Below are 13,966 nucleotides of genomic sequence, written 5' to 3'. Positions count from 1 at the left end.
GAGGTTTATAAAATCATGAGAGACATGGATAGGGTAAATAGACAAGATCTTTTCCCTAGGGTGGGGGAGTCCAGAACTAGAGGGCATAGGTCTAGGGTGAGAAGGGAAAGATGTAAAAGAGACCTAAGGGGCAACCTTTTCATGCAGAGGGTAGTACGTGTATGGAATGAGCTGCCAGAGGAAGTGGTGGAGGCTGGTACAATTCCAACATTTAAAAGGCATCTGGATAGGTATATGAATAGGAAGGGGTTAGAGGGATTGGGGCCAAGTGCTGGAAAATGGGACTAGATTAGGTTGGGATATCTGGTCAGCATGGACGAGTTGGACTAAAGGGTCTGTTTCCGTGCTGTACATCTCCATAACTCTATGACTCAATTGTGCTGAGGACCTCTATGTCTCTGTTAACCTCAACGGTGTTGAGGTGCAGATGGTCAAGAGTATCAAGTCTGTGGGAGTGATAATCACTGACATCCATCCTGGTCCACAAAGGTTGACATGATGGTCAAGAAAGCACACTAACATCTCTGTAGCCTTAGGAGGCTAAGGAAATTCAGCATATCTGGAAAGATTCTTCTCAATGTTTATAAATGCAACATAGAAAGTATCCTACTCAGATGCATCACAGTGTGGTATGGCAGATAATCTACCCAAGACTGCAAGAAACCACAAGAGTTGTGAACACATCCCAGACCACCACGCAAACCAACCTTCCATCCACTGACTCCATCTGGAGTTCCCGATGACTCAGGAAAGAAACCAACATAATCAAAGACCCCTCCCACCTTGGTTATACTACCTTCCTCTCTCTTCTATTTGGCAAACGATATAAAAGTTTGAATACACCTATGAACAGATTCAAGAACAGCTTCTTCCCCGCTGTTATCAGACTATTGAATGGACCTCTCAAATATTAATTCTGAACTCACACTCTCTCTCTGTGTACCTTCATTGTGGCTGTAACACTGTAGCCTGCATTCTGTTTAGCTACACTGATGCACTTTGCATGGTACGACCTGCCTGAATAGTACGCAAAACAACACATTTCACTCTATCTCGGTACATGTGACAACAATAAATCAAACATTTTTAAGTCTAAGCTTTGGGCACCTTGCAGACTATTTCCCCGTATTGCATGCCTTTGAGGATGTGGCCATCTTCCATCCTGCACATATGCCCAAGCTAGTGAAACCATCTTGATCAGTGCCAGTGTGCTTGGCAGGCTTGCCCTAGTTAGGACTGCTTCATTGGTAATTTGTGTTTCTGTGAGTGCCAGGATATCATGCAGATATCATAGTTGGAGAATATTGACATTGTTCTTTTGATAGATTATCCAGGCTTTCCAGCTGCACACCAATGTGCTGAGGACATAGGACTTGTAGTTAAATATCAGAATGTTCTCATGGGGGAGGGGGCCAGCAGGAGGTCATTGTCTACATTGGAACCAACGATATAAAGGTTGAGATTCTGAAGGGAGATTACAGAGAGTTAGGCAGAAATTTAAAAAGGAGGTCCTCGAGAGTAGTAATATCTGGATTACTCCCAGTGCTACGAGCTAGTGAGAGCAGGAATAGGAGGATAGAGCAGATTAATGCATGGCTAAGGAGCTGGTGTATGGGAGAAGGATTCACATTTTTGGATCATTGGAATCCCTTTTGGGGTCGAAGTGACCTGTACAAGAAAGATGGATTGCACCTAAATTGGAAGGGGACTAATATACTGGCAGGGAGATTTGCTAGAACTGCTCGGGAGGGGGGGGGGTTGTGGGTGGTGGGACCCAGGGAGATAGTGAGGAAAGAGGTCAATCTGAGACTGGTACAGTTGAGAACAGAAGTGAGTCAAACAGTCAGGGCAGGCAGGGACAAGGTAGGACTAATAAATTAAACTGCATTTATTTCAATGCAAGGGGCCTAACAGGGAAGGCAGATGAACTCAGGGCATGGTTAGGAACATGGGACTGGGATATCATAGCAATTACAGAAACATGGCTCAGGGATGGGCAGGACTGGCAGCTTAATGTTCCAGGATACAAATGCTACAGGAAGGATAGAAAGGGAGGCAAGAGAGGAGGAGGAGTGGCATTTTTGATAAGGGATAGCATTACAGCTGTGCTGAGGGAGGATATTCCCGGAAATACATCCAGGGAAGTGATTTGGGTGGAACTGAGAAATAAGAAAGGGATGATCACCTTATTGGGATTGTATTATAGACCCCCCAATAGTCAGAGGGAAATTGAGAAACAAACTTGTAAGGAGATTTCAGCTATCTGTAAGAATAATAGGGTAGTTATGGTAGGGGATTTTAACTTTCCAAACATCGACTGGGACTGTCATAGTGTTAAAGATTTAGATGGAGAGGAATTTCTTAAGTGTGTCCAAGACAATTTTCTGATTCAGTATGTGGATGTACCTACTAGAGAAGGTGCAAAACTTGACCAACTCTTGGGAAATAAGACAGGACAGGTGACTGAGGTGTCAGTGGGGGAGCACTTTGGGGCCAGTGACCATAATTCTATTCATTTTCAAATAGTGATGGAAAAGGATAGACCAGATCTAAAAGTTGAAGTTCTAAATTGGAGAAAGGCCAATTTTGATGGTATTAGGCAAGAACTTTCGAAAGCTGATTGGAGGCAGATGTTGACAGGTAAAGGGATGGCTGGAAAATGGGAAGCCTTCAGAAATGAGATAACAAGAATCCAGAGAAAGTATATTCCTGTCAGGGTGAAAGGGAAGGCTGGTAGGTATAGGGAATGCTGGATGACTAAAGAAATTGGGGATTTGGTTAAGAAAAAAAAGGAACCATATGTCAAGTATGTCATGCTCCCGTTGAGGAGGTTGAGCAATTCATCAACTTCACCAATACATTCGACCCTGACCTTAAATTTACCTGGACCATCTCTGAAACCTCCCTCCCATTTCTGGACCTCTCCATCTCCATTAATGACGACCGACTTGATGCTGACATTTTTTACAAACCCACCAACTCCCACAGCTACCTGGATTACAACTCTTCCCACCCTACCTTCTGCAAAAATGCCATCCCATATTCCCAATTCCTCCGCCTCCACCGTATCTGCTCCCCGGAGGACCAGTTCCACCACAGAACACACCAGATGGCCTCCTTCTTTAGAGACTGCAATTTCCCTTCCCATGTGGTTAAAGATGCCCTCCAACGCATTTCATCCACATCCCACACCTCCGCCCTCAGACCCCACCCCTCCAACCGTAACAAGGACAGAACGCCCCGTGGTGCTCACCTTCCACCCTACCAACCTTTGCATAAACCAAATCATCCGCCGACATTTCCGCCACCTCCAAACAGATCCCACCACCAGGGATATATTTCCCTCCCCACCCCTTTCCGCCTTCTGCAAAGACCGTTCCCTCCGTGACTACCTGGTCAGGTCCACGCCCCCCTACAATCCACCCTCCCATCCTGGCACCTTCCCCTGCCACCGCAGGAATTGCAAAACCTGCGCCACATCTCCTCCCTCACCTCCATCCAAGGCCCTAAAGGAACCTTCCACATCCATCAAGGTTTTACCTGCACATCCACCAATATCATTTATTGTATCCGTTGCTTCCGATGCGGTCTCCTTTACATTGGGGAGACTGGGCGCCTCCTTGCAGAGCGCTTTAGGGAACATCTCCGGGACACCCACACCAATCAACCACACTGCCCCGTGGCCCAACACTTCAACTTCCCCTCCCACTCTGCCGAGGACATGGAGGTCCTGGGCCTCCTTCACCGCCGCTCCCTCACCACCAGGCACCTGATAAGAACGCCTCATCTTCCGCCTCGGAAAGCCTCAACCCCAGGGCATCAATGTGGACTTCAACAGTTTCCTCATTTCCCCTTTCCCCACCTCACCCCAGTTCCAAACTTCCAGCTCAGCACTGTCCCCATGACTTGTCCTACCTGCCTATCTTCTTTTTCACCTATCCACTCCAACCTCCCCCCCCCGACCTATCACCTTCATCCCCTCCCCCACTCACCTATTGTAGTCTATGCTACTTTCTCCCCACCCCCACCCTCCTCTCACTTATCTCTACACCCTTCAGGCTCTCTGCCTGTATTCCTGATGAATGGCTTTTGCCTGAAACGTCGATTTTACTGCTTCTCGGATGCTGCCTGAACTGCTGTGCTTTTCCAGCACCACTAATCCAGAATCTGGTTTCCAGCATCTGCAGTCATTGTTTTTACCTATTTGTCAGGTATAGACAGGATAGATCAAGTGAATCCTTAGAAGAGTATAAAGAAAGCAGGAGTATACTTAAGAGGGAAATCAGGAGGGCAAAAGGGGGACATGAGATAGCTTTGGCAAATAAAATTAAGGAGAATGCAAAGGGTTTTTACAAATACATTAAGGACAAAAGGGTAACGAGGGAGAGTATAGGGCCCCTCGAAGATCAGCAAGGCGGCTTTTGTGTGGAGTCACAGAAAATGGGGGAGATACTAAATGAGTATTTTGCATCAGTCTTTACTGTGGAAAAGGATACGGAAGATATAGACTGTAGGGAAATAGATGGTGACATCTTGCAAAATGTCCAGATTACAGAGGAGGAAGTGCTGGATGTCTTGAAATGGTTAAAAGTGGATAAATCCCCAGGACCTGATCAGGTGTACCCAAGAACTCTGTGGGAAGCTAGAGAAGTGATTGCTGGGCCTCTTGCTGAGATATTTGTATCATCGATAGTCACAGATGAGGTGCCGGAAGACTGGAGGTTGGCAAACGTGGTGCCACTGTTTAAGAAGGGTGGTAAAGACAAACCAGGGACTATAGACCAGTGAGCCTGACCTGGGTGGTGGGCAAGTTGGAGGGAATCCTGAGGGACAGGATGTACATGTATTTGGAAAGGCAAGGACTGATTTGGGATAGTCAACATGGCTTTGTGCGTGGGAAATCACGTCTCACAAACTTGATTGAGTTTTTTGAAGAAGTAACAAAGAAGATTGATGAGGGCAGAGCAGTAGATGTGATCTACATGGACTTCAGTAAAGCGTTCAACAAGGTTCCCCATGGGAGACTCATTAGCAAGGTTAGATCTCATGGAATACAGGGATAACTAGCCATTTGGATACAGAACTGGCTCAAAGGGAGAAGACAGGGTGGTGGTAGAGGGTTGTTTTTCAGATTGGAGGCCTGTGACCAGTGGAGTGCCACAAGGATCGGTGCTGGGCCCTCTACATTTTGTCATTTACATAAATGATTTGGATGCGAGCATAAGAGGTACAGTTAGTAAGTTTGCAGACGACACCAAAATTGGAGGTGTAGTGGACAGCGAAGAGGTTTACCGCAGATTACAACAGAATCTGGACCAGATGGGCCAAGGGGTTGAGAAGTGACAGATGGAGTTTAATTCAGATAAATGCGAGGTACTGCATTTTGGGAAAGCAAATCTTAGCAAACCTTACGGAATGGTAAGGTCCTAGGGAGTGTTACTGACCAAAGAGACCTTGGAGTGCAGGTTCATAGCTCCTTGAAAATGGAGTCGCAGGTAGATAGGATAGTGAAGAAGGCGTTTGGTAAGCTTTCCTTTATTGGACAGTGTATTGAGTACAGGAGTTGGGAGGTCATGTTGCGGCTGTACAGGACATTGGTTAGGCCACTGTTGGAATACTGCATGCAATTCTGGTCTCCTTCCTATCGGAAAGATGTTGTGAAACTTGAAAGGGTTCAGAAAAGATTTACAAGGATGTTGCCAGGGTTGGAGGATCTGCCAGGGGGAGGCTGAACAGGCTGGGGCTGTTTTCCCTGGAGCATCAGAGACTGAGGGATGACCTTATAGAGGCGCATGGATAGGATAAATAGACAAACTCTTTTCCCTAGGGTCAGGGAATCCAGAACTAGAGGGCATAGGTTTAGGGTGAGAGGGGAAAGATATAAAAGAGACCTAAGGGGCAACTTTTTCACACAGAGGGTGGTACATGTATGGAATGAGCTGCCAGAGGATGTGGTGGAGGCTGGTACAATTGCAACATTTAAGAGGCATTTGGATGGGTATATGAATAGGAAGGGTTTGGAGGGATATAGTCTGGGTGCTGTCAGGTGGGACTAGATTAGGTTGGGATATCTGGTCGGCATGGACGGGTTGGACCGAAGGGTCAGTTTTCATGCTGTACATCTCTTTGACTCTATGACTTTATCTCAATTGTTCACATCAGTTTGTTGTAACCATATGGCTGTTTAATTAGTCAGCCCACAATGGTAACTATCATTCCAATGCATGTACTAAGAACTTCAACTATAGGGAGGTTGTCTAGCTGTTGATCCAAGGCAGCAGAATTAACTAAATGTTTTCAAAAGTGTGTGGTTGAGTCTGATCACTGATAGAGGTGCAATGTTATGTCCTAGAATTTGTTTTCTTGGAAACTGATGGCATATGTGAACGCAACACAGGAACGGCACCTTGAGCCTTGGCAACAGCTCCTGTGTCTGGGCAATGGGTGCAGCTCCATCCACATAGAGAAATTCTCAGATTGTCACATACTGCATATTTGACTTTGTTTTCAATCTTGATAGATTCAGGAAGTTTCCATCTCATAGGTTTGGATCAGGCAGTAGAACAGTGAGGGTAGAAAAATAGCAGGGACTACAACATAGCCCTAATTCATTCCATTCTTGATCACAAATCTGTCAGGAGGAAGAGCTAGATAAATGTTGCTGTTCAGGTTACCAGGGAAGGACCAGCAATTTTCTCTAATATCCAGTTGACCCCTGACCAATTCACGGTGAGATTGATAAAATCAAAATTAAGTGGTCTTTGTTGTTCTGTTTCTGCCTCTTGAAGCTGACCGAGGTGGTTAAGACTGCTATGGATCTACCTACTCTGGAAACATATTATGCATCAAGTATAATCTCATGGCAAATCATTACAGCTTTCTTAGCACAACGTTAGCCAATACTTTTCTGGTGATGCTGAGGAGTGAGATGCTGTGGTAGTTACTCGAATCTCTTCAATTGCCTTTGTTCTTGTGTAACCAAATGCTTGTGTCACACACATGGTGTGGGTACAGCTTTTTCTCCAGCAGCGGAGGAGGAGGAGATATAGCAGCAGAGAAGCTTTTCATATTTGAGCAGCTCAACTGGTAGGCCATCTTTTTCAGAAATGTCCTTTCTGCAATGGGGTCAGTAGCCTGTTTGACAGTCGCATCTAATCCCGCAAACTTCTCTGGGATAATTAGGGCTGGGCAATCAATACTGACCTATCCAGCAACACTGATATCCCATGGAAGAAGTTAAAAGGATGTAACTTGCTGACATCTGGATGGCTATGTTGGCTGCATGAGATTGAAATGTGCTTTCAGTACAGGAGACAGGTTGTAAGTCAGGTGAGCTGCATTTTTACTAGACCGGAATAACTTCTGCATGCTTGGTCTTAAAAACCCTGTGAGAATTTCTGACACTCGTCATCTGTTTTACATGGAATATTGAGGTGTGACAAGTCATTGTATTTGGACTTGCATAATTTCCTTGGTTGTACCTTGCCCCTGTTAGTGATGAGTGTGTGACCAGTATCACTCTGCACTGTCATAGATATGTAGTTGTGTGGAATGCTGGACAGATCTCACTGTCTGGTGTTTATCAGGTCAGCTTCATGCCAGTACCCAGAGCCTGTGCTGATCTTGGCCCTGGAAAAAAGTATTAGGAACTCACAGACCACACTGTGCACAACATTTTGATTGTTGCTGTCTATTTTTTTTTATTTTACCAATACCATGATGACTGACACATATTTGACAAAAAAAAATCCCCTGATCTAACTCCTGCATTAAAGTCCCCTAAGGGAAGTCACCTCTTTTCCATATCGCTGATGTTTTGAGCACTGGATACAAGGTTGCTCCATAAGTGCTCACGAATAGATAGAAGGTGATCAGGGGTCACAAAAGCATCTCAATCATCAAACTTTTTTTTGACATTGAAACCCACTCCATGTCCACAGGTGTTCAGTGGAACTTTTGCCATGCCAGTGGATAATTGAGGATATAATGTGCCTCACATATTATTGTTTTGTTGGCTAATCTAGTCTCTTTGAGAACATCAATTTCAATTTGTACTTACGTTGCTCATGGTAGATCAGTGCTGTCTTTTCAATTTTGTCTGTTGACTGAAAGTCCTCATTCCAAGGCACACATACGTGCAGCTCCAGTCATCATGCTAGAGGATCTACACATCTTATTTGAGGGGTTCCCATTTGCTATCTGCTTGTTGGAATATGATCTAACCCTCAAATAACCATTTGGGAAGGCAGATGTTTGTGGGTTAGTATCATATTGGCTGGTGTTTGACAAATAGAATGCCAATGCTATTATCAGAGACAATCTCCCATACATCAACCAGGCTGGGCTATAAATTACTATCTCAAGTGTTGTCGTTCAACACCATCCCACCTAGACAAAGTTAAGGATGAAGGGTCCTATTTGTTTTGGCTGCGGAGTCATGGCAGGATCTGGGCAGCATCTGCATCTCCCTCTTGGCCAAATGGATTAAATCCAGAGCAAGGGCAGAAGCTTTTTCTTCTTGAACCCATTCCATTGTAAGGAGGTGCGTGTTTGAATCAATCACTAGCTGTCTGTATGATTCCACTCCAGTGGTTCTGACTTTTCTGAGGCAGGTGCACAAGGCAGTGGCTACTATTGGTCCCATAGTTCAGACTTATCGAGGGACATCAGGGGTATCCACCTGCTGCAGGGACTTCACACCTAACTTCTGGGGACCAAGGTTCCTAAAAGATCCTTTGCAGGTCAACCTCAGGCCAAATGATGACTAGATGAAATGTAGGCACTTCGCAAACAGGCACTTTGCCGTTCTTGGTGATGCAGAGGCAATGTACTGACAAGACAGAACTTCCACAGTTGGTCTTCCCAGTAAGTTAGATAGTGTCAATGGATCAATCAATCAATTAATCAACACATAACAGCACACAGTGCAAATCTCTGACTTTCGGAGATCCCAATGATCATCTGAAAAGCAAGGATTGGAATAACTTCTAACGCCAGTCTTCTGACAAAAGCTTTTCTGCAGGAGATTTAAGTGATCTGGCGAATATTTTGACTATCAAGTTTGACACAACATTAGTATTAGAAGTCAACATCTTACAGTCTTGGGTCACTTTGAAAACATACCTTAAGATTTATTTAACTTTCTCAGCTGACTACTTCAGTCTTTTATTAATTTAAAATAATCAACAGAGTAACATGATACTAAGGATAATATTTGGATGGTTAACATGATGATCTGAACCTCTGAGAAAATAGATTATATTTGAGATATTTGTCAGAGTAATCAGAGCTTCTATTATTTTTGCAGCCCTTGCAGAAGAGAGATCAAGACCCATATTCCCAACTTGGCTTTAACAAAAGGAACCAGGACACAGAGGCTGGATTTGGAACAAAACATGTATTTTGCTTTTATTTATATTTTAACAAATAAGAACCAATTCCAAAGGCAGACAAAGGACTATTTTATAACAGGAAATTCAGAATGAATCTTCTAAATGTTGAGGTTGCAATTTCTGGGATGCTTAGGCTAAAATCTGCAATTGTTATTTACATAAGACTATGGCAGTACTGCAGACGTCTGGTGGTGCTGTTCCTTCCCCCGAACTTGAACCCCAGGCTGGAGTCCCACCCCAGGACTTGATGGCCACAAAGTGTTATAACATGATCAAACAGGTTGTGTATCTGTCTGAAAATCCTTCTCACTCAAGTTAACGGCAAGCAGTAAGAGCAAGAAACATTTCTGCCAGGTGATGGAAAGGAATTTAAGTACCTCTACCCATCACTGTCCATAGATCCAGACTACAACCTATGTTTCAAAATGAACTGTAACACCATCACCACCATAAACAGTACTAATTGGGAGACAGGAGAGCATGAGTGTACAACGTTCTGCAAGTGAAATTCCTACATTACATTGCACAGCTAGTTATTTAGTGAGTTGTAACGGTTCAATATTTTCAAAATAACTCAAGTGCATTATTTCCAAGAACTTGCAAAATGTTATTGGAAAATATTTATTTTCGCTTTTTATGGCCGTATAGCGGTGTTTCTTTAAAGGGGCCCATGAGCTGAGAATGCGTGTGTATCTGGAACCCTCTTCTCATTCACAAGTGATTCAGTTTAAAAACAACAGTAGTAAATCTTTACATTTAAACAAAATAAAGGTTACTTTATTGCAAAACTGCTACTAAGTAGGATGGATAAAATAATTAACTTTACGTAAAACAAAGACTAGAAGCATGCAAGGATCAAAAGATACTTATGAAGTTGCAAGTAAGATACAACCTACAATCATATTCAACCAAAAATAGCAAATTGGGATTCTGATGCACACAATGAAATGTTTACCAGTTGAAACAAGTCCAGGAAGTTGAAAGCCTCATTTGATGCATGAAAAAGATTAACTTTTGTTTTAAAACAGGATGCTATTAAATTATCATCATTCATTGTTCTTTTTCTCTAACAGAGAGAAGGTGCTGCTTATAATGACACCTATTCCGTAAGTACTATACGGCTTTAAGAAATTAGCCATGATTATCCAATTAGCCAGAGGAAATGGGTGAGATCCTTAATGAGTACTTTACATCAGTATTCACTAAAGAGATGGAAGTGAGGAATGTTGAAGTTAGGAAAAGATGTGTTAATACTCTTGAGCAGGTCAACATAAGGAAGGAAGATGTGTTGGATGTCTTGAAATGCATTAAGGTAGGCAAATTCTCAGGGCAAGATTGGATCTATCCCTGGATACTGTGGGAGGCAAGGAAGGAAAGTTAACCTGGGCTTTAACAGATAGCTTTGCATCCTCTTTCAGCTCAGGCACAGTTGGAGGACTGGAGAATGGTTAATGTTCCTTTGTTTAAGAAGGAAAACAGAAATAATCCAGATAATTACAGGCCAGTGAGTCTGATGTCAGTGGTGGGAAAGCTGTTGGAGAAGGTACTGAGACAGGATTTATTCACATTTGGTAGTGAAAGGACTTGTTAATGATTGGCAGCAGGGGTTTATGTGGGGAAGATCATGTCTCACCAACATGGTTGAGTTTGTTTGGAGAAGGGAAAGGTAGTGGATGTTGTCTACACGGACTTAGTAAGGCATTTGCTAAGGCTAGTACAGAAGGTAGAGTCTCATGGGTTGCAGGTTGTGCTGGCTAGATGGATACAGTATTGGCTTGGGCATAGAAGACAGAGAGTAGCAGTGAAGGGAGCTTTCAGAATGGATATCAGTAACTAGTAGTGTTCCGCAGGGATCAGTGTTAGGACCTTTGTTGTTCATAATATATAAAGAACTGGAGAAAAATGTAGTGGGCTGATTAGTAAGTTTGCAGATGACACCAAAATTGGAGAAGTTGCAGATAGTGAGGAGGATTGTCAGAAGATACAGCAGGATTTGGATAGATTGCAGATTTGGATGGAGAAATAGCAGATGGAGTTTAGTCCCGACAAATGTGAGGTGATGCATTTTGTACGAGCAAATTCAGATGTGAATTATACAATAAATGGCAGAACCCTCAGAAGCATTGACATAGAGAGGGATCTAGGTATAAGGTCCAGAGATCCCTGGAAGTAGCAACACAAGTGGGTAAGGTGGTCCAGAAGGCTTGCCTTCATCAGCCAGGATATCGAATATAAAAGTTGACAAGTTATGATACAGTCGTATAAAACACATTTGGAATATTGCATGTAGTTCTGGTTCCAACACTACCAGAAGGATGTGGATGCTTTGGAGAGGGTGCAGAGAAGGTTTACCAGGATGTTGCCCGGTCTGGAAAGTTTTAGTTATGGGGAGAGGTTGGGAATCTCGGATTCTTTTCACTAGAAAGGTGTAAGGGGCAACCTGGTAAAGGTCTACAAAATTATGAGAGACACAGATAGGGTGGGTATTTCCCAGGGTGGAAGGGTCAACTACAAGAGGGCACAGGTTCAAGGTGAGAGGGGCAAGTTTAGGGAGAAGTGCAGGGTAAATGTTTCAGCCAGAGAGTGGAGGGTATTAGAATACATTGCCAGTGGACATGATGGAAGCAGGCACATTAGCAATGTTTGAGGCGGATCTTGCTAGACACATGAACAGGAAATGAACAGAGGGATAGAAACCATGCAGGGGCAATAAGTAGTGAGCCTAAATGAGGATTAGGGATTGGCACAGGCTTGGTAAGCCAAGATTCCTGTGCTGTATTGTATCGTATATTGTGTAACTGTTCTACCGTTATTTTCTGTTCCCCCTGTTGAGGAATGATTATAACTTATATTTTTAAAACATAACTGTACTTCGCTGGCACAAAGTCTTCAGATACAACTGAATCATCTGCTACGGAATTTGATAGACTTCTAATGACCATGTGCTGCTGAATTGTAAATAATGAGAAACAGCAACATCTTCTATCCATGGATTGTATACACATGATCCCATGTAATGGCAGATATGTTTACAATTTGATTAAATGGAGTATGGTTTGACTTTGATATAAAAACTATTAACCACCATATAGGCCCCTGAGGTGAGTGCAGATATTGCACCTTGAAGAACTTACCCCAATGTCATTCTGATAATTATAGGGTAAGACAGAGGCCATGAGTAATGCATTTGTCCTACTGAATTTATTGTCAATGTTTTTCAGCCGACTATCAGTCAGATTGAGAGGTTGCTTAGCTCATGGATAGGAAGGCACGTGTGGGAAGCGTAGTAACATTGGGAGAGTGAAGAAGATTTATGGATTTGTAATGGGGAAAGATGATCTTAAGAGCTTATGGTTTGAGGAAATTGTGAGGAAAAGGTTATGGACGGGTTGAAGAGACCATGTGGTGTGGAGAGATCCAATGATGGTTGATGAGAGTACAGAGTGTGGGTGATTGTGGGGTGATTAGGTTGGGTTGCTTTCCACGATATACTCAAGTGCTGGAGAGATATTTATCTCTGGATCTGTTAATTCACTTGTCTCTTCAGCTGCAGGATTCTGGGAAATTCAACCAGCAGCTATTAAATGTATAATTGTTGAAATTGAAGTGTTGAATCTGATGAGTTGATCTGAATAAATGAACTTCTCATGCGAGGTTAATGCTGGTGTCCCAGACCCTTTGCCATTGAACTTGGATGTGGGTTGATTTGAGGCAGGATAGAATTGGGTAGATGTTTGAACATTTAACTAAAGCCTTCCATCCAACCTGCTCAAAAAAACCTCTTAATTCTATTGACACTTGTAGCAATATTCCTTATTAACTTTTAGTCAGTCAGTTATCTGCAGCATCTAGGAAGTGTCATGGACGAATGCAGCATAAACCAATGCTTGTGACTTGTGACCATATTAGAGGGAGGTGCTGAATAAAGTTCTGTGGAACAAAACCCAGCTTGCATCTCCTTTGCACATCCTTTAATAACTAAATAGAAAACCATAATGACTGGTGCATTCATTTGTAATTAAACAGCATTTCAACTGAAGATCAAAATTTATTTTGATTTCAGAAACTGAATCCTAAGAACAGAAGTGAGCCTTACGGTGAAATCAAACCAACTCAGCAGGTATGATATGAGCGTACTGATCCTATCCACAGATTACTGTAAATTCTGTAAATAATCATGTCCCGTTATAAATGTATACTTTTACTTGTGTTACACATAAAATACTCAATCGATTGTTCAGTACTGTAAAAGTTAGTGTAATCAGGTCTGATAGTGCATATCTTGCTTTGGGTATATGTTACAAACTGTGTCAGCTGAACAAAAGTGCTAGATTTGGAAGGAATGAATTATTTTAGTGTCAAAGGTGGCAGTTTTAATTTGTCTGGTAACTGAATAAAAATTGCAAATCTGAATGATCTACATCTCCAGTACAAATGCTACACAGATCATTGTCTCCTGTGCAGGTAGTGTTCAGGGTTTATACACATACATACCCCCTTATTACATGTATGTACAATCTGCAGAGTAATCCAAATTAGAAACACCCTGGAGTTACACTGTGGAATGCCAGCTC

General features: G+C 42.9%; 1 protein-coding gene across 5 annotated transcripts in view; it reads left to right on the top strand.

The window, feature by feature from the left end:
• Window positions 1-13,966, top strand: part of cd247 (CD247 molecule) — a 147,243-nt gene that overhangs the window by 126,414 nt on the left and 6,863 nt on the right. For all 5 annotated transcript variants that reach the window (XM_087992730.1, XM_087992727.1, XM_087992729.1 and 2 more), the window contains exons 4-6: window positions 9,308-9,397; window positions 10,466-10,498; window positions 13,456-13,512. In XM_087992730.1, the coding sequence (XP_087848856.1) occupies window positions 9,308-9,397; window positions 10,466-10,498; window positions 13,456-13,512 (180 nt within the window). The remainder of the gene's footprint in view (window positions 1-9,307; window positions 9,398-10,465; window positions 10,499-13,455; window positions 13,513-13,966) is intronic.

This window comes from Chiloscyllium plagiosum, unplaced genomic scaffold (genome assembly GCF_037043375.1).
Source record: "Chiloscyllium plagiosum isolate Xiang-an unplaced genomic scaffold, Cpla_swu_hap1 HiC_scaffold_12, whole genome shotgun sequence".
NCBI classification, from domain to species: Eukaryota; Metazoa; Chordata; class Chondrichthyes; order Orectolobiformes; family Hemiscylliidae; genus Chiloscyllium; species Chiloscyllium plagiosum.
Note: the sequence above shows the minus strand (reverse complement) of the source record. Positions and strands in the feature narration are given on the sequence as shown.